Source organism: Engraulis encrasicolus, chromosome 7 (assembly GCF_034702125.1).
Source record: "Engraulis encrasicolus isolate BLACKSEA-1 chromosome 7, IST_EnEncr_1.0, whole genome shotgun sequence".
Taxonomy (NCBI): domain Eukaryota; kingdom Metazoa; phylum Chordata; class Actinopteri; order Clupeiformes; family Engraulidae; genus Engraulis; species Engraulis encrasicolus.
Window position 1 is genome coordinate 8,930,521 of NC_085863.1, and position 26,147 is coordinate 8,956,667.

The window sequence follows — 26,147 nt, forward strand, 5'->3', positions numbered from 1 at the left end:
GTTGAAAAAGTTCAAAGTTTCCACACCCATCCTAAAAGCCTTTTACTCCTCAGCAGTGGAGAGCATCTTAACAGGGTCCATCATCACCTGGTATGGAAACGCCACAGTGCGTGAACAGAAAGAACTACAAAGGATAGTGCGCTCTGCTGAGCGCTGTATTCGTCAACCTCTGCCTGCCGTGAAAGACATATACACAAAGAGAGTGTATATCTAGGGTCCATAACATTCTCAAAGACCAGTCACACCCAGGATATGGACTATTTAAAAAACTGAGATCTGGAAGGTGACTGAGCTTTTTTCCTCATGCCATTTGCTTACTGAATTCCTCCTAATTACTTTGATTGAACACACACACACCTTTTTACTTTTTATTTTTATTTTTATTTTATTTCTTCTTCACCCTTCTTCTGCACACTTGTTTTGCACCGGCCATGCATTTAATTACAAGTGACACGAAAGTGTCTCTATGTACATGACAAATATATATCCTTGAATCCTTGAATCCTTGAGTATGGCCTGAATTATTTAGCCTATATCTTTAAAGCAGTTTTAAAGCGTATTGGTGGGACTTGATAAAATAATACTTTAATTAATCAGCGGCTTTGTGATTAATCTTTTCAATTGATCACATTTTTATCACATAACATATTGCTCAAAAAGCAACATTTTTGCACACAGATTTAGTGTGTGAAAGAAAAATATCCTTGAAGAGAACAGGGGCTAGAAACGTAATTTGCAAACTCTCTGGGTTGCAATGAATTCCTCATAAGTTCAACATAAATTTATAAAGAACTGTTTGTACCCTGATATAATATGATCTGTGTCTTTTGGCCTATACTGTACACACATGTTGATGTAGCCATTCTGCATCATTCTTACAGAATACAGACAATGGGCATAAAATGGCAAAATTAGTGAAAAAAAGGATAAAACTTAGCATTGGCATACCCCATGCCAAGGTTAAATTTAAAATGATATTGAACATCAGTATGAGAAATGAACAACGCTGAACCTCAAAGAGAATCTGTCTGTTGGCGAAATGCCTTTTACTACCTCTTGTGGACTTTGGAAACGTGCTGTATGTAATAAAATGTGTGGGCGACAAGTCACTCAGATACTGACGCTGTTTTAAATTCTTTTCATGGGAAGACCTGACCGACCTAAACATAGAGGCTGAAACCCATTCTCTTCAGTTTACCTGAGAATGAAAATGTATCAGTGAGCAAGTGGAGCAAACAAACTAAAAGGCAGAGAAGAACCATGTCTTCATTACAGTAAGTTAAAATTACTCATACAGCTGAAAAGAGGGTTTTTTTTCCTTTAAACTAGATATTTTTCTATAAACTATCAGCTGTCATCGTAACAAACTATAGTAACTTTTTTTAAATATATTTTTTAGGGTCTTTCATGCCTTTATTTGACAGGACAGTTGAAGATGGTGACAGGAAGCGAATGGGGCAGGGAGACAGGGGAGGATCGGGAAATGACCTCGGCCGGACTCGAACCAGGGTCCCCGAGGGTGGGCATGCAAGCCCGAATGTGGGAGGCTTAGCGCGCTGCGCCACAGCACCCCCCTAAAACTATAGTAACTTTACAGCATGCTATGCCAATAGGCTGATGTGTGAGTGGTAGCCTAATTATCAGACAGTTTGTCAGGTAGTTTACCATGAGCTATAGGGTTTAACCGTTAAGCAGTGTTATAATTTTTTAGTTACCAAAACTGCAATGACCAAGTCAAAGTGTGTTACTAAAGGCCCTGTGTTATGTTATAATATTGTATGGTAGTTAACTTTTCACTGACTATTACAGCTCTGTGCATTATGGCTACATTCTGTCATTGCTTGTAGCTGCTGGATATTTGCTTTGATAAGAGTTAGAGTAGATTAGAGTAACACTTGTGCCATTTTCTTGGTTGCTTATTTTACCTTTCATTCCAAATAATTTTGTTTTCATTATGATTGTGGTAGGTTATTTTATCATCTTGATTTTTTTGTGACCCTCTTGCACCTGTGGTGTCATGTTGTGCATGATGCAATCAGACAGTGAACTCTTCAAATCCTCAAACCCATCTCCAATTAAACCCACAACCTATACTGCTGAGTAAAGGATACACAAAAAGATAGATGACGTTTGTTTGCACCATAACTTTCTAATGGGAGCACAGGTTTGCACCATATCGTGTGAGTTAGCCCCTCTATAAAAGGTACATCAGTGAAAGATCATAGTAATAGATCATGTCAATTGCAACTAAGATGTTTGAATGAATGACATTTTCCTTAAGCACAAGTCATGTTTTTCATGTTACATGTTGTTATAAAGATTCTAAATACCCCAACATCTGTAGCTCTAAGGTGTAGGCCTATGCATTTTGACGTGGCAGTATGCATGTGTGATACTAATGTATGGATGCAGTACAGGGGTCTTCTAAGCGTATCAACCCCAGGGACTATCACAAGCACATGTCTTCTTCGATTGCCAGCTCTGTCCTGAGCACTCCACTGACAAATATATAAAATCTGAAGGATATCCACACAAGGAATAATAGTTCACACGCACACAGCCAGTCTCTAAACTTTGAGCAGGCTAGCTCCAATGCCAGCCTCAAGGCCCAGCATGCAAGACCAGAGTCTCTCAAATCACCATCTCTTCCACAGGTGACTCTCTCTGCAGGTGGCTCCCCCAAGTGGCTCTTTAAGGCCCAGAACCTCAAAAGTTAGGTGGCGCTACCGTGTGGTGTGGATGTGTTAGTGTGCTGTTTATTTCCACATGCAACCACCTAACACATGTATATACTGTACATGTCTGTATTATCTCTACCCAGGTGATATATCACACAAGGTTCACTACATTACATCAGTATGAGTGACCATGGAGACAGCAGCAGAGGCCCAGTGGAGGAACCACATGGGGGCCATGGGGATAAGCGCAGTGACGCTGCAGTCAAAAGAAGAATGAATAAGAATGTGGCTGCAGAAAGGTTAGTTGAAAGAGATTACAGTAGGTAATTCAGTCATGGAGCAAATGTTATTAGTTGCCACTGCACTCATTCTTGAAACATGATTAATTTTGACATGGACAGTACACTTTTTGTCTTGTTTTCCTGGTCAATGGAAAGTTTTAACTGTATAATCATGTTCATATGTAGTAAATAAGAGATGCAGGTATTGCAGAGGAGAATATACAGTATTGCTATATTTTTTTTTCTCATTGCAAGATAACTCTTGTCCATAGTATCCCCATGGAAAAATCCAGAGGTGTGCTCTGCAAAGTCTGCCCAGAGAGGGCTTTTAAGTCCTGTGTCACCTGCATGGCCTCGTTCTGTGAAGAACATGTGAAGATGCACTACATACTTCCAGCACTGCAGAAGCATCAGCTAGTGGAGGCCACTGAAGACCTGGGGCAGGGACTGTGTCTGCAGCACCACCCACCATTTGAGCTGTTTTGCAAAACGGACCAGACTCCAGTGTGCTCAATATGTGCTCTACAACACGTTGGACATGAAATAACAGACCTGGTAAAATCTTATGGATACACTGATAATATTGAATTACATCTTAACAAGTAATACTGTACTTTCATTATACTGTACACGCTGTACTTTTATTTACAGAACATGGCAAAGAAAGAATATGGATCATCCACTATGACAGGTATGTGTTGACTACTAGTTTGTTTAATAGCCTATACTTCATCATCATGTCTTCCATTTTTTTTGTTAGCTAAAGGAATTATTTTGCAGATGGCATTAACAGAAACACTGCAACACACAGTGGTTGTAGGCTACAGTGTCTGCTACTGCAGTGTTCCAGCGTTTTTGGTGTTCTCTTGGGAATATTTTTGCATGCCCACATCAGTAGCTGTGGTGTTACTGAAATCTGGCGTGACATTGCAGAAAGACAATGCAATTCAAATTCAAGTTCAATTCAAGAGGCCTTTGTCTAACATGCTGCCAATTTGATGGCAGTCTCTTCTTTAGCTGTGTGTGTGCATGTGTTAGCCAATATCAGAGATTGCCAACTTCTGCTTTAGCGGCAGAGAAGCTATTCGGCTTGTGTTGATAATAATAAATTCCTGGACTATTTACAAACTTCCAGATGCTTGGTTTTGTGAGTATAGACCATATTTGTACAGTAGAAGTTTGGTGTCATGACGTGATTTTTGTGGGGTAAGTTTGGAGATACTACCAGGATCCATCCGTGCTTCTGGTTGTGCCAAGCTATTTGGAATAACCATATAATAACTTGGTAACTCTGCCAATATTCGCCCAAGCTAAACACTTCAGGTGGACTACTGGATGGATGTCACGGTTCAAATGGCATTAGGGTGAATCTACTCTGAACCATTGCTTTAAGTCTGGACCATGTTTCTCAAACGCATCACTGCTAACCACTCAGCAACTACAGTAGGTTGCCAATGTGAAACTAGGCACCAAACATAGGCCTATTCTAGTAGAGTAAGATACGTCAAGCCTGTGCGTTTCCTGGATCCCTGTGATGTCAGGTGAATGCCCCTTAAGGAGACCTTCGGTTAGGAGACCTTTGGCGACTTTAGGTTGAGAATGAATGGAGTTCCCTTGGCGCTGTAGATGACGGTAGAGTACATCTTATGCAAGCCATCACCAAATGCAACAGAAAAAGAAGAAGAAGGAGGGGACAACACCCCCTTAGGAGACCAAACTTGAGCACACTCCTTTGCATTGCGTGGGCGGAGCTTGAATTATCTTACTCTACTAGAAGATGTCTGGTGGCACTGTTCAGAAATGCACCCCTGAACTTTTCCCTCCCCTTTGATATGGCACCTGTGCAACTCAAGGAAAAGAACATTTTAAGATTTGTTGGCTTCATCAATACAGGCCATGTTTGTTAATATCTATATATTTACTTTAGGGGAAGACAAGCTGGCACTGCATCATCAGAAATTTCCTTTTCTGAAGTAAGTATAGCAAATAATTTTAAGGTCTAGCCTAAAATAACAAATGTGTCAAATGTTATTCCTTACAGTTTTCACCAAGTGTGACTTCCACACCATAATTTATAGGCCTATCAGTAATGCAGCAACTTTTAAAAAACAGAGTGGTACTACCACGTTCTCGAGTGGTAGGGGAGTGATTTTCTGCAGCTGCAGCCATCACTTTTCAGACTATTTGAGATGTTTCGTTACTAAGAATGCTTTACCACTCAGTAAAAGTTGTTTTTCCCCCCAGAGACCCTTTCCCCAAAGAAACACTGGCTGTAGAGGAGCACCTAATTAGAAGGGGCTCTTTAAACTGCTATCAACTACCAACAAAGAAGAGCAGCATCAGTGAAGATGGGAACATTAGGAGACGGACGTTTGGAGCAAAAGACTCTAAAAGTATAATCAAAACCATCCTTCTAGTTGGAGAAACAGGAGCAGGGAAAACAACTCTCCTCAACACCATGGTCAACTACATGTTGGGGGTGGAGCCTAAAGATAGAGTTTGGTTTGAGATCACAGAAGACAACAAGAAGTCACAAACTGAATCTCAAACAGCAGTGGTCACAGTTTATGATGTTTTTGTGAAAGCAAGTTCCTTGTCACTACAAATTATAGACACTCCAGGTTATGGAAGCACTGGTGGGATTGAGTTTGATCTAGAGGTTGCTGAGTCATTGTTGGGTTTATTCAGATCAGAAGACGGAGTTCATGAGATCACTGCTGTTGGTCTAGTGGTAAAAGCAGGTCAGAATCACCTCACAGACCATCAAACATATGTCTTAAGTGCCATTATGTCCCTTTTTGGCCAAGACATAGGAAAAAGCATAGTGCCACTTATAACACACTCAGATGGTATGTCTGTTGATAATGTAATTGCTTCCCTTGACAAAGCTGCAGTTCCTTATGCCAAAGATAGTAAAAGTGGGAATCCGGTTTATTTCATGTTCAATAACCGTCAATCAGAGGCCTACGAGAAAGGATGTGAAGCCCTTCATTGGAGTGCATGGGACTTGGGATACCACAACATGGAGCTCTTTTTAAAGTTTCTGTACGACTCAGATGAAACACAAGTGAGGATGACAGAAGACGTACTGCGAGAACGAAAAGGTCTGGAAGCCCATGTCTCCAAGCTAAAAAATGACATTGAGATGGAAGAAGGGAAGCAGAATGAGCTTCAGCAGATTCAAAAGGCTTTGGAGGAAAATAAAAATAGAATCAAGAACAATGAAAACTTTACCTTTCCAGTTGAAGAGACATTCATGGACAAGGCTCCAATTGACCTGCCATGGTTTGTAGGCCTTTTAACCAAGAAAGCAATGTGCTGCACCACCTGTGAGGAGAACTGCCACTATCCAGGCTGCTGGTGGGTGAAAGACCTCTCCAGGTGCGGCGTCATGAAGGATGGCAGGTGCACTGTGTGTAGAGGAAAGTGCCCTGTCTCTGATCATGTGAAGGAGAAATGGTTCTACAAGCCCAAAAAGCGTTTGGTCCGAAAGAATTCTGTCGATTTAAGAAAAAAATATGGGAAACAAGAGAACATCGCCAAAAACCTTGAAAAAGAAATAAATGAGTCAAAAGTTCAAATGAAGGATTTGCTAGAGGAGTCCTACGACTGTATTCTCAAACTGGAAGACATTGCACTGAAAAAAGATTCTATGTGCCTTCTTATTCATCTTGACTTTCTCATTGAAAAGATGAAGGAGATGGAAGATGAGGAGAAGGTTAAGAAACTGGAGGAAATACAAAACAGAAATAGCGATGCACAACAGGTAAGACTGGTACGCATGCTTTCACTAAGACTTACAAAAAGTTACGTGACAGTCTTGTAGCAGTCAGATATTTACGTTTTCAAACGTTGTGTTCAATAAATCGGTGAGCAGTAACAGTGTGCAGATTTCCTTTCTTCAATTATGCATTGTTTAAAATCATTTAATTTTCAAATGTGATCAAATTACAAATATAATTTCATTGTTTCGTCACCTCCTGTATAAACAATGTCACCCACCTGGCTGTAAATATGCAAAAACACTTGTATGCAAATGTTTGGGAACCCCTCTTTGATGAGATTGTATGATTTGATTTCCTGTATTATGTACTGCAACATCCTTTACAACTTTTCTTTCCTTGAGTAGGCATATCAGTGTTGTCCAGATCATTATGTGTATAGTAACAATGCAAAGTTTTAATAAAATGTACTAACCATTGTCAGCTTCACACTTTTTATTCAAGACTCATACCCTGATTGACAAAACATTCAGCACTCTAATGCATTTAGATTACATTGTACTGTGATTATTTCCATTTCAAATCATTGATAAATTCAGTTGACCACAACTTTGGAACCAAGTGAAGGACAGAATTTAAAACACAAATTAGGTTTAATCAGAAAAGCAGGTAACAGATTGAATGCCGAATGCAGGTTGAATGCAGGATTTAGTTGGGTGGGTCCTCATTACCTTGAATGTATTGGGTGGAGCTCTTTCAGATGACTTTTTCCTGGGCCTAGTTAAAGGACCAGTTCAGTCAATTCAATATGCTGTTGTATTGCTCACGCTTCCCTTGACTTGTCAGTACCCGGTGATGTCACATTTTTCGGCTAAGCCCTTTCCAAGTTATGAGCTATTCTAATGGGGGCAGCGTTTGTTTACATTTTAAAAATATATAATTAACACAGGCCTACTTCAAATATTTTCCCAAATGGTACCACTGTTTGCTGTCTGCCGATGTTGTATAACCTTGCGGATGTTTTTGGGAATACATACAAATGTTTTTTTGAAATGTAAACAAAGCGTTGCCCCCATTACAATGACCAAGATCTCGGAAAAGGCTGAAGAAGAAAAAAAAAACTGACAACAAGTCCAGGGTAGTGTGGGCATTACAACTGCATGTTGAAATTGACTGAACTGGTCCTTTAAAGCTGTCAGCGGCCCTGGTTCCTGTGATGACTTTAGGCCCAAACTCTTCAGAGTTTCACAGAGTTCCTCAGAAGTCCTTGGGTATACGGCATGGTGGAATTTAAGAGACTCAGGCGGCTCCCACAGCCTGATACTGACCTTGAACTTCTATGAAAGTTAAACTGTGAGTAAGTAAAGAAAAAGGTTGGATTGACATCATAACCACAGATCTCACATAATTCCACCATCAACACAACCTTAAAGGACAGCACAAATCCAATATAATTCTAATATAATATGCCTATACATAGGCCTAATTATATAATAATAATAATACAATGCTATGATATAACATTAAAATGCTAAGATTATAAGCAGCCTAACTATAAGTACAATTGCACTGGGAAGTAATGGAAACATATTATGGCTCACAAACTGTAAAAAAAATCATAAATTATAAAGTGTTATAGAGTGTAATATAGATGGATATTGCAGAGAGTGGTCAATTTCCAGGCAATTCATTCATTCATTCATTAATTCAAGCCTCTATCCAGAATGGGATGTGCAATTAGGTAGGGCCCCTAGACTCTACCCCCAAGAGTCAGTCAATTAGTCACAGTGGTCACATGTAGGCCTACACACATGGCTACTGGTCCCATACCGGTCACATGCTACTGGTGCCTATAACTGGGACTTGATGAACCACAAAGGTTCACCTGCCGTTTGGAAACTTTATTTTGACTAGTCAACGAAGCCATGCGAAGTACCCTCCTGGATCTTAAAGCACATTTGGTCACTGCTGAAATAAATATTGATTAACTCTTTGCTGAACAGAAAAAATATCTTCTGAAATGTCGTGCAGTCTAGCCTATCCACCGTTTTACGCACAAGAGGATGAATATCTTATTTAAACATTTTTTGAAAGTTTCTATAGGTCTACCGTGCGACTAGGTTCATGGAACAAACTGTATATTGTAGCAGAGACGTTCCTGGACAAAAAACAAAGAAATGCTAATGAAAGGCTGTCACCCTGGTAACGTGAAGAGCGTTGCGCTTGTTGAAGTAAATTGGGAATCCCGACTAGCGTGTGCAATTTGCATGCGATAGCGCGCGCTCCTGAAAAACCCTGCCATTTTCGAATGTTTCAACACAATATTATAACTCGAAGTCTAAAACTGGGCATATGAATTGTATGAACGACGTTTTTGTGTTTGGGACATGTTTGTCATGGCTGTAGCCAGAACCTCAAGCCTCGATGTTCTGACAGTGAGGTACGTTTCTTTTGCAATATATTTCAGATGGGCATCATGCTTGTTGTCATTTGTTCTGTCTATTTGAAATCACAAATCTGAATAGTTTCTGTGAAGGATGACGCAGACGACCAATTGTCTGAAGTGGGCTGATCTGTTTGGCAAGAGCACGCTCACATTAGGCTACCCAAAAGGAATTGTGCCCAAAACGTAGCCTACAGATTTAACTTAAACTAAAATAGAAAAAAAATCTATAACTCTGTCAATAAAACTATCCTTCACCCGATTATATGTTCACTAATTTTTCATCGTTTTAATACTGTCCTTTCACTCAAGTGACATAATCTCCAAGCTATGTTACCGCAAGGGTAATATCCATTTGGGTAGATCCTCTCACTTTTAATCAGCTTATCACTCGAGAAGGTGATGCTCGCCCAAATCACAGCTTTACCCATTCAATCCCCAAACAAAGGGAGTGTCCGCCAAGCCGCAGGACTATGCACAGGCTGTCGGCCAAGGTCTCCCCTTCACCTGAACCAGGTCCCATTACCCTTCAGCTTCCCTCAGCCCGGGGTGAGTACACATTCATCTGATGTTTTGATATGCTTTATCTGGTGGTTTTGTTGTTTGGTTTCTTGTGGTCAGACTGATATGGTTTTCTTATGTTCTTACCACGCCTGTTTATTTGTTGCTCATCATCAGTCACCAGAAAGGAGCTGGACATCCTAAATACACCAGCTTAGGTATAGATGACCCAATGACCAATATGTTACAGTAAAGATGTAGCAAGTGTAATGTAATGTATATGATCACTTTTGTGCTTTTTCTGTGCACTGCTTGTTTTTTTCCTCTCAATTTACAATTAGGCTACCTGTAATTTATACGATGTGTTGCTGCAGTGATCCTCCTATATTAGACTGTCCACCTTATTGATGCACCAGGACTATTACTGAATAAAGAAACAAAATGTCCCTCTTGAAACCCTGTAAAACTCTGTACTAGAGACCCACACTGAATCGAGTTGAGAAAGGCAGTGAAATTTGTTTGCTGTCAGTGTGGGTCTAGTGCTACAACAAGTCAAGGTTTTCAACCCCAGAAGAAGGCAATTCAGTTTTTTTATCCACCTACGTTTTTCACCATGATCAGATGCAGCACATACAGCTTGGTGTGTGATTACCTGCAGGTGACCAGTGTTGGGAAAGTTACTCAAAACTGTAATGCATTACTGATTACATGTTACTGTCTTTTCAAAATAATCCCTTACACTACAATATTACTATATTTAAAATGTAAGGCATTACACTACTTTTGCATTACTTTAGTTACTTTTGCCAAAAGAACTGTAGGCCTAAATATGGATCTGGCCATTTATTACAGTGTAAATCACGCTCATGAGTCATGACTTTTTCATCTCCAACCTAGGAGGCGTTTTTGGCAGCATGCAGACTAAAAACTACCAGGCTCAGGAATAGCTTCTTCCTGACCCACCACACTGAATACCACTAAAATCCAAGTCATTGTAATGCATTTGTAACTTAGGTTATTTTGCATTGTAACTAGGTAAATATTACAGATTTTTGCCCTGTAATGCCATACATTACTGCATTACAGTAAAAAAATAATGCATTATAGTAATTAATTACTTTTGTAATGCATTACCTCCCAACACTGCAGGTGACAATGGTCGATCCCGGTTGGAGCAGCTGTCGGACTCGCCGGACGGGGAGAGCAGCGTCAAGGACGAGGAGGACGAGGACAGCGAGGCCGGAGGGGGAGCCAGAGACTGCTGCTCCAGATGCCCCCTGCGGGCCATGAGGCGGCTGACCTGGGGCGTGGTGCTGGGGGGCTGCGTGGCCCTGTCCTGGGCCGGAGCCACCCACAGCGCCAAGCAGACCCTGGCCGCGCTGCACGCCCCGTACTTCATCACCTGGTTCTGCAGCGTCTGGAACCTGCTGCTCTTCCCCATCTACTACCTGGGACACCTGCTGGGGGCCGAGCAGAGGCAGTGGCCCAGCGCCTGCTTCAGGTAGGGCAGGGCATGGTATAGGGTACACACTGAAAAAGGCTGAGGAGGCTGACCTGGGGCGTGGTGCTGGAGGGCTGCGTGGCCCTGTCCTGGGCCGAGCAGAGGCAGTGGCCCAGCGCCTGCTTCAGGTAGGACAGGGCATGGTATAGGGTATACCAGTGTTTCTCAACCTTTTTTAGGCCGAGGCACCCTTTCAATTGCAACCGATACCACACAAGCTTAGAAAAGTAACACATTTGGAGACGTCAAATGACCTACGTTCGAAGTTGCAGCTGACTGGGGCGACCTATATTTACTTTATTGTGCGTAAATGGCTCAATTATTGTGCGTAAAGGATCAATTTAGACAAATATGTATTATATTACATTATTTATTTATCGGCCACATTTCCGCGGCACTCCTAAGGGGGCCCCGCAGCACCCCAGGGTGCCCCGGCACCCCTGTTGAGAAACACTGGGGTAGGCTTGTAGCCCAAGGGTTGCCAGTTTGATTCTGGAGCCGCCAGGTTAGTGAGGGAGAGTAATCTCAACCAGTGCTTTCCCCTTGAGGTAGCCTGCACATGGTACTGTCCTGCCGCACTGCTCCCTTGGAGCACCATCTGTGGCTGCCCGCTTGCCCAGGTGAGTCATACATGCACTTTTGTTGTGTGCAGTGTTGAGTACTGTGTCGCTGTGGCAAAAGTTGTGTGGTGGGCTTTCAGGTAGACAGAGCCTAACCGTACTGTAGGCAACCGTGCTATGTGAAGTTTATTAGTGCAGCTATGGTGCAATGGTTAGGGAGTTGGAATCAGAAGGCAGCAGGTTACAGTCCTTTGAGCAAGATATCAAATGTTACTTTTCTCCATGGACTGTAGACCAAAGCCCTGCTACCCAGTAACTGTAGATTTCTTTGGCTGAAAATGTCAGCTGAGTGTAATGTAACAAGCTAATAAGAAAGATAAAACACATTCATTGTTAAGTAATTAACACGTCTAACTTGGAACATGTTATAAGTAATGTACTACTAATCACATTTTGAGTCATGGCAGTCCGCTGAAGATGTATGAGCAAAATTAGGTTTCCTAAACTGAAAGTCTGTGTAATTAAAAACAAAATGGCACGTACGGTACCTCCCTGAGGTAAGCTGATTGGTGTGTTCAATCTTCTTAGCTCTGCAGGAAGCAACATTTATTTAGCTAATGCACTAATACTCACTTGTAGAAATGTATCACCCCTGCTGTGCCTTGAGTCCCAGCATTGATTGGCCTCCAACTGTTTTAATAATTGTTAAAGCTGAGGTTGACATCTAAGGAAAGGGCATCTGGAAAAAACCCACCCTTCTTCACATTATGAGATTACATTTAGCAGACATTTTGATGAAAATCTACAAAATACAGGGAAATGCAGGTTAATACAGGTGATTAGAGTTAGTGTTGTTATGAAGCTAAGCTGTCCTAAAAAGTCTTAACAGGCCTTCTCTAGGGCTTTTACATGTGTTCAGAGACTCCCCACAGTGCAGCAGTGTCCTGGGGAAGGGAAGCATACAGTGTGTATTTGGGGTCGACCGATACAGGTTTTTTAATGGCCGATGCAATACAGATTTTATTTTCATCACCCTTGGCCGATGCCCGATTTCCGATATCAGGTTAAAAAAAGGTTAAAAAAATAATTACAAATATTTCAGGTCTCAAGTTAAAAACAAATATTCCTTTAACATTATCAAATTGAGGTAGAACTTGTAACATTTAAACACCCACTCTAACAATCAAGTAATAAAAAAACAAAGTGTCTTAAAGTGTCTTTAAAAAAAACCTGAATGACATAAAATAATAAATATTGTGTATCGGACAAAACCACACGCGTATCGGCCGATACCAATACGCTTAAAAATGCAAATATCGGCCCGATACCGATACCAGAAAGGAGCTGGACATCCTAAATACACCAGCTTAGGTATAGATGGCCCAATGACCAATATGTTTTAGTAAAGATGTAGCAAGTGTAATGTAGGCTATATGATCACTTTTGTGCTTTTTCTGTGCACTGCTTGTTTTTCCCCTCAATTTACAATTAGGCTACCTGTAATGTATACAGTGTATATCGGTCTATCCTTAGTGTGTATGCTGCTGAAGGGTGCTGCAACATTTGGATGTTGGATTTGTTCAGCGTGTGCTACGGGTATCAATATTGGGGTCAATTTTCAGTATTTTTCTACTCTCTATACTCTTGCAGACAAGGGAGCACGATGGTGCGGATACTGCTGAAGGGTGCAGCAAAATTTGGATGTTGGATTTGTTCAGTGTTTGTTGTGTGTATCTGCTGCTGGAAAGTGCACTGTGGCCCCATAATTCATGCCTACCACCTGTGGAACGCTGTAATAGCCATTGAATAGTTATGAAGTATTACATTACTGACCTGACACAGGGCCTTTAGTAAAGCACTACGACTTGGTCATTGCCATTCTGTGAACAGCAAATTTGTATAAGTGTCTCTTCGCTCTGGAACAAAAAAAAAGACAAGGGTGGTGTGCTCCATCATGTCGCTGCATGTTTTTGGTAACATTGTTGTGAGATAATTTGATTGGGTAACTTGGCATGTAGGCTACAAAGTTTATCCCTTCAAAGCAGTATCGTGGGAAAGTGTCTTACGTCGCTGATTTCAGCACCACACGTGTGGACAGCTCCTTTTTAGATTTAACAGCCTTAAATGAATATGAAGGGAAATGTCGGCTGTCCAGATAATGAAAGGGCTTCACAGTTTGAGTGGCAGCATTCTCAGAATGGTTTAAAATAGGCCTTTTTAAAAAAATGAAGACAATGCAACAAAAGCATATTGCATCAATGTCGAAATAGCTGCATGTCGGAATGGCAACGGTCGATGGAAAACGTGCCGATATTCCGACAATAGACATCAATGTCGGAATAGCGGCATGTCGGAATAGCGCCATATAACCCTCCTGAAGGGTGCATCAAAATTTGGGGGAAGGATTTTTCAAAAGTGTGTTATATTGGCCTAGGAGTAGTGCACCTTACTTTAACTCCCTTTTGGATCAGTAAAGTCTTCTTTCTCCACCAGGCAGTTCAGCAGCGTCCTGCGTTGGGGGGTGGGGGTGGTGGTGCGTGACGGTGCGGGTCCTGCTGAAAGTTGGATGGATGTTGCATGTTGTTTAAGATCTGTTATATGTATCTGCTGTTGGACACCTTTGTTTCCATTTGGGGTCAATATCAAAATGTCTCTACTCTACTCCCTCTCCACCAGGCAGTGCAGCAGTTTCCTGTGGGATGGGGGCGTGTCGGTGCGGGTGCTGCTGAAGGGTGCGGCCCCCTTCTCGGTGCTGTGGAGCCTGTCTGGCTACCTGTACCTGCTGGCCCTCCACCGCATCTCCACCAGCGACACCAGCGCCGTGCTCTGCTGCAGCCAGGCCTTCATCTTCCTGCTCTCCTGGATCGGCCTCAAGGACCGCTTCATGGGAGTACGGGTGAGCACCGAGCACCGAGCACCTCGTACATATCAACAATACAACAACCAGGCCTCTAAATTAGCACCACCCAACCAGCCAAATCAGGGATGGAAATAAGCACCCGTCCACCTGCCAATGACGGGTAAATTTCCGTGGTGACTAGTAAATTTTTCAACCCACCAGTCACTTTTACTGGTAAAAATGGCTAGTGACTGGTAGATTTTAAAATGTACCTGCCACAGTGACTGGTGAGGGAAAAAAAATAAGTTCAACCCCTGAGCCAAATGCTAGTGAAATTTCAATTTGGCTTGTAGAAAAGCCCAACTTACTAGCCACTTAAAGTCTTTTACCCATTAGTGTATGTCTGTGTTTGGCTGGTATTTTAACATCTACAAGCCATTTTGGCTGGTGTTGAAAAAAGTTAATTTAGAGCCCTGACAACAACATGTATTTATATGGCACCAATATCAAAAGTGCTTTCAAATACATATACACATACACAAGGACCGCGTCATGGGAGTACGGGTGAGCACCGACCACCTCGGAGATATAGAGCTTGAAAGTCCCGCCCCTTAGTTCCGCATTTCACGGGACCTAAGCTGACCATCTAACAACATGGTAGCGAGTAAATATCTTCTGATCTCAGTCATTATATGCGCTGGGCTACACATATGCTGTTTAAGAGGCTAGATAAAGATTATTCATGCAAAAGTATCAATGTTTTGTTCCGAGGCCGTCTGCATGAAAAATGTGAAGAAACACAGCTTTCTAAAAAGTTTGGGGGTTCGTACGAAAAATTAAACAAAAATATCAGAAATAACATGTATGGAGCTCGTGGCACAACTCAAAGGGGATCACAATATCATTTTAATACCACCATTGGATTACATGCTACGATTTTCGGCTAAAAACGCTGTTGAGGTCCCATGAAATCGGGGGAAGTGACGTCACTTTCAAGCTCTATCAACACTACAACAACATGTATTTATATCGCACCATATCAAAAGTGCTTTCAAATACACATGCACATACACATGAAGAGCTCTTTTCCAAAACGCTATATCCACCATTTTTTACTTTTTACATTTTAATATTGGAATTGACTGATAAGTAGTCCTATCATCTATATGTGAATTCTTGCCATTCAAATGTTTTGAGAACAAGCTTTTTAAACCTCTATAAAATGCATTTTGTAAGGCAATTCAATGGAATGCCCAATACAAAAATGTCAATTTCCCAACATTCTATAAAATGGATATATCTCATTTTGGAAAAGAGCTCTTCACATAGACATACAGGCCTGGAGGCTGCCAAGGCACTGATTGTCTGGGGTTCACACACAGTACTCAAGTCATATCGCCACCATTTTTAGCTGCTATAACACTGACGTCAATTAATGGCAATGCATGTTGCAGGTAGGTGCTATTATGTGTCATATCTTGGTTGCAACTGAAATGTACTGAATGTAATGAAACTGTAAATAACTGTAGGTGGCTATGGATAAAAGCGTCAGCTAAGTGTAATAATGTCACCTAGGTGTAATGTAGCTTTGCAACTCTGTAGCTTAATTAAATGATGTTGTCCAGTGGAGGTGTATGGACACTCTTAATCAGTGAGTAATTTTTAAAACTTTGAAAAGTTATTGTGAGAATTGTGTGCCATTCAAATTTTGCACTAGGGACTGTGCATTTGATTGCTTTTCTAGTTTTACATGCAACTCCAAGTTGTCAAGTGATCATGTGTGTTAGATATGCAGATATGCAGCTCATAATGTGGGATTTACAGATGAAGTCATGTCATCAGGTACTCAAATGCACTGCTGTTTGTAATGTACCACTACTTTGTATGGGCTGTGTGCTCGTATTTCAAGATTATGTGATTATACGTAACACAATATTTCTTTGCATTAAACTAATGTTAAATTAAGTTATAAAAGACATTAACGTCCGTCGGTCGGTCCTCAGTGTCATTGTCATGTGACCTGACCGGTGTGTGTCATGCGCTGCAGATTGTGGCAGCTATTCTGTCCATTACGGGGATTGTCATGATGGCGTACGCTGACGGTTTCCATAGTGACTCCATCACTGGTGTGGCTCTTGGAGTGGGCTCTGCCTCCACGTCTGCCTTGTACAAGGTCAGCCTGCCTCCTTTCTTCAGTACACTACACACACACGCGCACATACACATGCACACACACACACACACATACATACACTCTCGCGCTCTCTCTTTCTTACACACACACTCTCTCTCTCCCTCTGTCTTACACTCTCTCTCTCTCTCTCTCTCTCTCTCTCTCTCTCTCTCTCTCTCTCTCTCTCTCTCTCACTCACTCACTCACTCACTCACACACACACTTATTACACACACACACAAGGAGGGAGATGCTTACACAACAAGTGCTAGTACTTGAGAGTGTGGGTAGTTAAGTCTCATCCTTGAGATGTCAGACATTCTGTGTAGGCCTACCCCCACACTCCTCTGTATCCTGTTTAACGAAATGTTGGCCATCTGCTTTGTCATTAAAGTCTCAGCAGCAAGGACTCACACACACTGAATCAAAAGCAGATAGCCATTCTTTCTGTATAGAACATACTGTACAAATTACTCTGAAACAGACCTTGTCTGCTTAGGGTTGACTTTATGTGAGTCATTTGTGCTTGAGGTTCTCATTGTGTTCAGGAGTACAGCACCTGAAGACGTTTGACTTGAACACAACACAACTACTGATCATCATTACTATACTGTGTGAATTAGACTGAACTAACTGCAGAACTTCAGAAATTCTCACCCATTCAAGGGGAAAAGAAAGAAAAAGTTTTTTTTTTTTTTTTTTTTTCTATTTTTATTTTTTTTATCCCAAACCACCAACCCCCCTTATGGGGGACCTATATTGTCTTCCTTTTTTTTTTTTTTTTTTTAAATTTATTCATTTATTTATTTTAATTTCTCTTTTAACAAATTAATGTATTAAGTTTTCCTTTTAACAACAACAGAATGTAATATACAATAAAGGATAATAAAAGGTTACAGAAAAAAGGAAAGACAGGAAAAAACAAATACAAAACCAATCTGTGTGTCCCCCAACGCTTCAAAATATATATATTAATTAAACAACACTACCCCCCCTCCCCCAACCCCCACCCCCATCCCAGAAAGGAATTATATCTTACTTTTGCGCTGATATTTCTATATCTTAAACATTTCTGAACTAAACAAAAAGGGAAAAAAGAAGAAAGGAAGAAAGAAGAAGGAAAAATGAAGGTACCTAAAGCCATCCTTCTCCATGTTTTATATTAGACCACCTATCTGCATACATGATTCACAAGCCATTATACACTCTATTTTACAATAATATCTAACATAATTTTTAAAGACTCTTAATTTCAACTTTTTATAATTTATCGTTTTATGTATAAATACTTTACCCAACAAAATAATTATATTTTGTATTGTCTGGCTTTCATTTGCCACATCGCCCAGGAGCACTGTAGGGAGATCCAAGCATAGACTGATGTTGTAGTTTAACAGCCAACATTCTATTTCAGTCCAAAGCGTAACAGTTAAAGGACAATACCAAAATAAGTGTTCTACAGTTTCCTCTTCTTCTAAACAGAAGCGACACAATGGATTTGTTTCTATACCCCAAATATGAAGCATTTTCTTGGTGTTTAAGTATTTAAAAATTAATTTATATTGAAAAAAACGTATTTTTATATCTAATGATGTTTCATACAAATTTTTGAAGATTTCCTTCCATAAGAGAGGAGAATCCATCATTTTTTCCCAGCTATCAAAAATCTTACTTGGGAGCTCAACCAATTTATCTGTATGGAGGTAGAATTTATATATTTCCTTGTTTATTTTTGTTTGATTTAGCCATTTGTTCTGCTTTATATTTGGTCTACACACTAAATTACCGTTACTGCTCGTTTTAATTTTTTGCTTCCACTTTGATGGTAGAGATGAAATTAATTGATTGTATTGTTGAGTTGTACATACCAAAAGTTTGTTATGTACTTGGGGTTGTTACTGTAAAGGTACACTGTGCAGGAAATGGTCAAAAAAGGTACTGCAACTATGCTGCTCATTGAAACTGAGCTGCCTATTGCCAAATTTGATCTTTTCATGAAAGTTTACTAAGTAATAAGCAAATATTTTCTAGTATGGTCCAAGTACAGTCATCTTTGCAGCTAAAAATAGCTATTTTTGGAAATTCAAAATGGCGGACCATGGAGTTCATGTATGAAAAGTGCAATTTTAGAATTTGATGGTGGTGGTAAGTATTCATGAAAAAGGTAACAGTAAATGGGCAGCATGAATTCTGGAAATAAGCAACTAAAAATATCACACAGTGTCCCTTTAAAAGTCAATTCTAAATCTCAGATATCACTGGCCGTGTCTCAAATGCCGCACTTGTGCACTTCGGGCACTGTTTTTCAGTGCTTAGGGTGCTCACGCTGAAAATTTCAGTTGAGCCAGTGCACTGAAAGTGCCAGGATGATCCCCTAACAATGGCGGAAAAATGCAGTGCTTGAATGATGGACACTGCACGCACTAAACGGCGGCCATGTTGACAATGACACAGAGGAAATGTGGCATTCAGTTCAGTAGAAGAGTTTGGACAACAGTCTCCTAATTCTGTAAGTAATGTTGATGGGACACCAACCTTTTCATGCCAGCCAAAGTATTGTATGTGTGATTGTTGTCCTTTGGTGTGAAGGAAATGGAAATACAAGCACCAGATGCTGTGCATTGTAAACAGTAGCCAACTCATATTTTGGCGAGCTAATGCCATGCTCAGCCATCACTTCCAGCGAGGGCACAGTGCATAGTGCTCAATTTTTTCCACGACACTATGCACTAAAGACCTCAGTGCACTGTGTGCACTATGCACTGACTGTCAGTGCACTGACACAAGTGCATGATTTGAGACATAGCCTATGACTTTGTTGGGTTTCGATGTGAATGAGATCCCAGGTGAAAAACCCATATACTTAAAGTGTACTTTTTTTGACTTAAAGTGCGCTTCATTGCACTATTAGTGCGCTGAAGCACTACTAAAGCAGTACGTCAGCACACTTGCAGCACACTGAGGATGCTAAATTGGCACCGCTTTTGGACAACTTTAAGTGCACTACAAGCATACTTTTGAAAGTATGCTCCAAACACGCTTTTCATGCATTCGTATGGCATTAAGAGTGTGCTTGAGTACACTTCTATAACATTTTATTGTTACTAGAAGTTCAATAAAAGTATATTAACTTCATGCTTCTTTGGACTAGATTGGAACATTTTAAGTCTGTAAAAAGTATATCATATTAAGTATTGTAACTATATAACAGGTATGCTTGAAGTATATTTACAGTACAGTCCCAAGTACATGACATGATATAAATGTAATACTACAATCCATGCTGGTCCTCAGAGCACATCCACAGTCACAGTAGTGTTACAGTATGCATGCCTAGCACGACTGACATTTACAATCATTGCATTGTTACAGAGATTTCAGATACACATTTCACTTTATTTCAATCTTGTTCCTCCTTCCTGCAATTGATCACTTGAATTGATGATTAATGGTGACACTCTATTCTTTGTTTGAACAACTAGTTCCAACTTACCTCCCACCATGACACTGTGGGAAGTGTGAGCCTATATATACCAGAACATATACGTGACCATCATAATGACGGTGGGAACATGGTCATTTTTTGTGTACCACTTTAAATTTTAAAAACCCCTACAATAAACACAGAATATAACAATGAGTAATATTTTCATGCAAACCAAAAATATTCCTTCAAGATAAATGGCTTTCTGTTTGAGAAATTTAGCTCCAAGAAGTGCAGTGCATGATGGGATATGTATGATGGTGCATGATGGGTAAATGCACTTTGTGTGAGCACACTTTGAAGATATTTGGGTGAAGTACAATCATGGTGCACTTAGAAAAAGTGTACTTGCAATATGTTAAAGCGATTTACTTTAAAGCGCACTATAGAAAATCACACTTCGAAGACATTTGGGTGAAGTGTAATCATATTGCACTTTAAAAAAGTACAATTGCAATATGTTATTAAAAAATACACTTTAAGTAAGTTCACTATTAGAACACTATTAGTATATTCCTCTAAATACACTTTAGCCAAACATCTTCGAAGTCCACTTTAAGTATGGTTCGCTAAGTGTACTTTCTTTGAGAGCAACTTAATTACATCTAATTTTAAGTACACTTTAAATAAGCATATTGTAAACATACTTTTTCTTAGCACAAAAGGCACGAGTGCACTTTTAACATGTTAAGTACAGTCATGCTTTTATTGTACTAAATTGAACCACTTTTTCACCTGGGATCCCATTAACGTTCCCCGCCATGCAGGTGTTGTTCAGGAAGCGTGTGGGGGATTTTCGTCCGGGTCCGGCGAGCGTGCTGCTGTCGTGCGTGGGGCTGTTCAGCTGCGTGCTGCACTCCTGGGTGTGTGTGCTGCTCTACCTCACCCACGTGGAGTACTGGCCCCAGTCTCAGGCCATGCCCTGGAGGACACTCTGCATCATGGCCTCACTGCTGATGGGTAACCATGTCTCACTCTGTTTTGTTTTTTTTCCACAGTATTCCTGAGAGCAGATTTTCTTCACTTGTGGTGAGAGGTGTCAAAAGTAAAAGTAAAAAATCATAGTTTCCTTCCTTACAATCAGCTGACTCTGCGCTGGTTGGGTCAAGTTTGTGATGGGCTCTTGTTAGGGTTTCAGTGTTTTTCATTCACTACACAGCTTACCTTATCAGGTACAATGGAGTAATCGAACAGCTATGTAACATAATGTCCCAGTGTTGTACTTACTGATACCATGAATTTACTTTTACTTTCACTCTTACATTTGACACCTCTGCTTGTGGTTCTGTAACCCATATCACGTCAAACTGCATAGAAGAGGGTTCTAGAAGCAGACAAACTGGTTCGAGAAGGGAAAGTTCCTTAGCATGCCTATTCTCATACCACAGTTGATTTCACTGAAGCAAGCAGTTCAGTTCAGTTGGACCTAGTGGGCTTGCCCGGGAATGTGTTAGTTTGTTTACAACGACAATGTGGGTGAATGTCTGCTGTTTCTGACTGTATTGTGTTGTCTCCTTATTTGTGTTCGGTAACACTTTATTTTATGGATACATCTATTTGCATTAATACATACAATGTCCCTATATAAGTAACTTGTAAGGCATGTACTAAGCACAATTAAACATGTGTTAGGCTTGTATTCACAAATGTCTTGTCCATGCACAAAAAGGGATTTATTACCAATTTAACCTTAGTAAGGACCTAGTAGGCCGTAGCATTTGCTTAGTACATTGCCTTACAAGTTACTTATGCAGGCATTAACAATGGTGCTAATAGATGTATCCCTAAAATAAAGTGTTACCTTGTGTTCTTCTCTTATTTTCTTCCTGGCCTGGGTTAGCTTTCAACGTGTTGGTAAACCTTGGGGTGGCGCTGACGTACTCTTGCCTCATCTCCCTTGGAGTCCTACTCAGCATCCCAGCAAGCACAGGTAGGGAACCTTTTTAGATTAGTGATGGGATTTTTGGCTCTTCTTTGAGATGCGGTTCTATTGGCTCTTCTTACTATGGAGAGCCGGCTCTTTCGGCTCCCAAACGGCTCCCTATATATATGTTTACATTATTAATAAATTAATAGTTTTAATTTTATTTTACAACATTTTGTTTCATTATTGACATTGTGAAGCACTTTGGGCAGTGCATGCTGTGTAAAAGCCTTTATGAATAACACGTTTACTATAATCAGTCTTTAAATAATGACCCAACATACCCAAATACAAAGTAAATTAAAAAGGTTTTAATACATACTATGTATTTCTGATCGCTGTGAGTGTGTCTGTAACACCTGCGCTGTAACCACTGGCACTTTTAGAGGATAAACACAATAAGAGGGAGGGGGAGAGAAGGAGAAAACAAACAAACAAAACAAAAATGGCTCCCCAAAAAAAGTCTAAAATGGCTCCCATTGCAGAGCCGGTTCCTGTCGTTCACTTCAAAGAGCCGGTTCTTAGAGCCGTTTCGTTCGCGACCGACACATCACTATTTTAGATGTACTGTATACCGTCAACCATCTCACAGACACATTGTTTGTTTTTAAAGATGAATTTAAAAAGCATTTTAATGTTAAAAGACCAACACACCTGTCAAATGCATGATCAGGCCTGGACTGATAATCTTAGCCTGATTGTCATCGACGTTCAAATCTCTTCAAGACTTGGTCTGACCAAGAGCATAACAATTAACATTTCCCAAACGGCATGGTTGACCCGCCTCCCTTGGTTTGCTTATGGTTGTTTGCTTACCAACAAAGTGGGAGGAGTTCCCGTATTTTCGGGAACTCAGAAAGTACATTACATTGCTCTTGACCTGACTAGTTGCAACGCTGAAAGTGTTGCGTCACTAGGAGGGCACAGCCTGGCTAGGTAATCTGGCATATGGGGCATTTCCCAGTGGGTCAACAGTCCTCAGGGGCTATGCTATTATGTTTTTTGTATTTTCTTAAGAGTCTGGCCCACAATTTAGAGGAGGCTGTGCAAAAATGGCTCTTTCTGGTCCCAGTACAGTCCTGATGAATGATGGTTGTTGTCAAACACAACTAAACAGATTGTTCCCTCTCCACAGCGCTGGACATTTTGGTGACCTCCTCGGTGACCCAGTTAAGCAAAGTGAGGATAGCTGCGGCAGGTATCATCGCGGCCGGCTACGTAATGCTCTTGCTCCCGGAGAACTGGGACGAGAACACCCTGCGCTGGTGTGGCAAGCTCTGGCACGTGGGGTGGAGGGAGGAGAGCGTCATCGTGGACGAGCTCACCGTGGACAGCGCCGGGGCATCCCGGATGAAACCCAAAACGGCGGGAATTGTCGCACTGTCCTGAATGTGGTTTTTGTGGGTTTGACAAATAAGATGGAAAGGTCGCACCATGGTTTTTTAACTTTTCTTTTTTTTTGTGACGCACTAAGGAAAGCAGAGCACCGAAACGCGTCTGTGTAGTAAAAATGAAAAAGATGATGCATGGTGTGATCTGATTTTTCAGTTAAACATTATTTTGGTCAGTAGACCCTACCCTAAATTAAGAGAGAAATCTGTTTGGCTGAAGCCTGCTCCAACCTTCATGAACATTTGTGTTGGCTTGACATGACACTTAAACTTAAACTTAAGAGTGAATTAATTTATTTCATCATCGCATCCCATTTAGTCAATCAGTTTACATATTATATTATGGACTAAGGACAGTCTCAAAGGTCCCCAAAAGAAACTACATGGAACTAGAGGGTCCATGGCACATAATCATTGATACAACAAATATAAACTTCGTAGTCAACCCATTTCCTTGTGGCACCTGAAAGCGTGAATGATATGTTCTGTGTTCATGATCAGTAAATGTGTATGCACATTAAATGTTATATGCTGTAGAGATTTGAGGTATGACTTGCTTCAGCACCATAGTTACTGTTGAACAACTTCAGGCAATACTCCAGAAGCTTTTGATTGTAGAAGTATTTATTGTGTGTGTTTTTCTGGGTGTTTGGAAATAAATATGTATTTTGTTCTAATGCTTTGTTGTCATGTTGTCATATGGAATATTCTCCATATTGTTTATTTTACAATTACATGTCTTCTTCAGTCATTCTTTCTAGCTCCCACACACTTTGCGGCAGATCCCTTGTGGTATGGTGGATGGATATGGATATGGTAACTTGTGAAACAGCGTCACCGTGAGGCTCCATAGTGCTACTCCTTCCAAGGCGGGAGTAGCACAGTGGGCGAGGTTTGAAGGTTGAGACAAAAGAATACGTTGGAAAACAAAGCCAAAACTCTCCTGTACCACAGTGTGCCAAATTACTGGACGGAACTTAATTTCCGCTAGATTCGCTAAGTAGGTCACTGTTAACTTCCATCTGCATTGGGCAGGAAGAGTTTGGGTTAAATGTGGCTGGTCATAGCAATAACGGGATGAAGACTGGCTTATAAACAAAACACTTGAAACACAAAGGTAGGTAAGAGCCGCTATGTTTGGTCAAACATCGTATTGCGCAATTGGACATTTACAAAGATAATGAACAGAATATCCTATACCGTCTTTGTAGCAGATTTATGAAATACGGTGTCGTTGTGTTGACACATTGTAGCAGTTGCTGTAACGTTTGTTGCCGCAGTAAAGGCTGCTGATGTAGTTGACCTCGTCGAACTGACCACTCGCAACTCGCTACATTGTTTTGCGATACTTCAGGATTTGTAACACAGTAGTCAGTCATAAATTGACCAATATGCTCACTGTAATGCAATTGCTAAATGTCTGCACTGTCTTAAGAATAGTCACGGAACACATCCTGGACAATGAACGGATTCCAGCAGCCCAGTCCAACGGAGTGTCCGGCCGCGGGGAGCGTCTGTTCGATTGAGGGCTTGCCTCCGCTGCCCAAAGGCCTGAGCGGCATCCTCAACTCGAGCGGCGGCTCCTGGCGGGACATCGAGAAGGTGTACAGCAAGAGGACACGCATCCAGGCAGACATCAGCAAGTCCCGGGTGAGCGACTCTCTCGGGCGAAGCAAACCAGCCAGCCTGGATGGAGCGCTGGCGATGCTGCGCAAAGAGATGGTAAGTTGGGAAACTCCAACAAATACTGTATTAGAACAGGGTGAACTCGGGTAGATTGGCACTGTAGGCTACACACTGTTAGGCTTTGTCGACAACATCTGCATGTAAATTCAATGTGTCTGCATGCAAATTCAGTTTGTGTATAATTTGCTTAATTGTGCAAATGTCAGAAATTGTCATATCAATATTCACCATATCCATCCAGTAGTGTTTTCTGCATATCACATTTTAACAGTAATAACCATGCATAGTGGAAATTGTGGCATGCCATTTTCACACTCGGGCAGCATCTGTAGGCTAATAATTGTGTATTGTGATAAACACAATGGGATTTATATCATATGTTGTTTTATTCCTCTACAGGTGGGCTTGAGGCAGTTGGACATGTCTTTACTCTGCCAGCTCTGGTCCCTGTACGAGTCCATTCAGGAATACAAAGGCGCCTTCCAAGACATCTCCTCCTCCCTGCTGTCTGAGAGCTCCTTTACCACTGAGAACGGCTACTCTGAAGACGAGGAAGAGGAGGAGGAAGAGGAGACTGAAGGAGGTGGAAGAGGAGAGAGTCAGGATGCACCCCGCTCCTCTCTGCCTCAGCCCACCCAGAACTCCCGAGACCAGTGGATAAAAGACTCCTTCCACATCCCCATATGAATCCCCTTTTTCAGGAAATGGAAACCTCACTACGCAACACTGCAGGGTTTCTTTTGCCAGATTGCAATGTTTTTATGTCTGGATTACAGTGCAGTGTTTTTTTTTCAGTGTTCAGGTTTTTTTTTTTTCAGTCCAAAACATTGCATTCACTTCACTTATAGTGCAGTGTGTACTGCAGAGAAAACTGAGAGAGTTTGTTAATTTGTCAATCTTCCTGCCATTTTTGCATCCATATCAAATTCGCTTTCCCTCTCTGAACAAAATGCTGCTATGTATG

At 41.1% G+C, this 26,147-nt stretch overlaps 3 protein-coding genes across 4 annotated transcripts; all 3 read left to right on the forward strand.

Annotated features, from left to right (window-relative positions):
* The first annotated feature begins 2,858 nt into the window (after window positions 1-2,858).
* On the forward strand, window positions 2,859-7,146 carry LOC134453330 (uncharacterized). The gene is made up of 3 exons (XM_063204209.1): window positions 2,859-2,977; window positions 3,232-3,465; window positions 5,204-7,146. The coding sequence occupies exons 1-3, from the start codon at window positions 2,859-2,861 to the stop codon at window positions 6,783-6,785; spliced, it is 1,935 nt and encodes a 644-aa protein (XP_063060279.1). The 3' UTR covers window positions 6,786-7,146.
* Window positions 7,147-10,066: 2,920 nt separating this feature from the next.
* Window positions 10,067-24,143, forward strand: LOC134453332 (solute carrier family 35 member F4). Its single transcript, XM_063204210.1, has 7 exons — window positions 10,067-10,085; window positions 10,775-11,126; window positions 14,363-14,582; window positions 16,573-16,698; window positions 20,950-21,142; window positions 22,023-22,112; window positions 23,242-24,143. Exons 1-7 carry the CDS (start codon window positions 10,067-10,069, stop codon window positions 23,493-23,495), a joined length of 1,254 nt encoding a protein of 417 aa, XP_063060280.1. The 3' UTR covers window positions 23,496-24,143.
* Window positions 24,144-24,365: 222 nt separating this feature from the next.
* On the forward strand, window positions 24,366-25,914 carry fam89b (family with sequence similarity 89 member B). 2 transcript variants are annotated; one of them, XM_063202818.1, is made up of 3 exons: window positions 24,366-24,614; window positions 24,933-25,219; window positions 25,583-25,914. In XM_063202818.1, the coding sequence occupies exons 2-3, from the start codon at window positions 24,959-24,961 to the stop codon at window positions 25,868-25,870; spliced, it is 549 nt and encodes a 182-aa protein (XP_063058888.1). In that variant the 5' UTR covers window positions 24,366-24,614; window positions 24,933-24,958; the 3' UTR covers window positions 25,871-25,914. The 2 variants fall into 2 exon arrangements, with proteins under 2 accessions (XP_063058888.1, XP_063058889.1); XM_063202819.1 differs by having other exon boundaries at window positions 24,938-25,219.
* The last annotated feature ends 233 nt before the right edge of the window (window positions 25,915-26,147 follow it).

Coding starts and splice junctions, on each gene's coding strand:
- fam89b (XM_063202818.1), top strand. CDS start 24,959: ATGAACGGATTCCAGCAGCCCAGTCCAACGGAGTGTCCGGCCGCGGGG. Junction 25,220..25,582: donor CGATGCTGCGCAAAGAGATG/GTAAGTTGGGAA, acceptor ATTCCTCTACAG/GTGGGCTTGAGGCAGTTGGA.
- LOC134453330 (XM_063204209.1), top strand. CDS start 2,859: ATGAGTGACCATGGAGACAGCAGCAGAGGCCCAGTGGAGGAACCACAT. Junction 2,978..3,231: donor AAGAATGTGGCTGCAGAAAG/GTTAGTTGAAAG, acceptor TCTTGTCCATAG/TATCCCCATGGAAAAATCCA. Junction 3,466..5,203: donor AAAACGGACCAGACTCCAGT/GTGCTCAATATG, acceptor TTTTCCCCCCAG/AGACCCTTTCCCCAAAGAAA.
- LOC134453332 (XM_063204210.1), top strand. Junction 16,699..20,949: donor CCACGTCTGCCTTGTACAAG/GTCAGCCTGCCT, acceptor CCCGCCATGCAG/GTGTTGTTCAGGAAGCGTGT. Junction 21,143..22,022: donor CATGGCCTCACTGCTGATGG/GTAACCATGTCT, acceptor GGCCTGGGTTAG/CTTTCAACGTGTTGGTAAAC.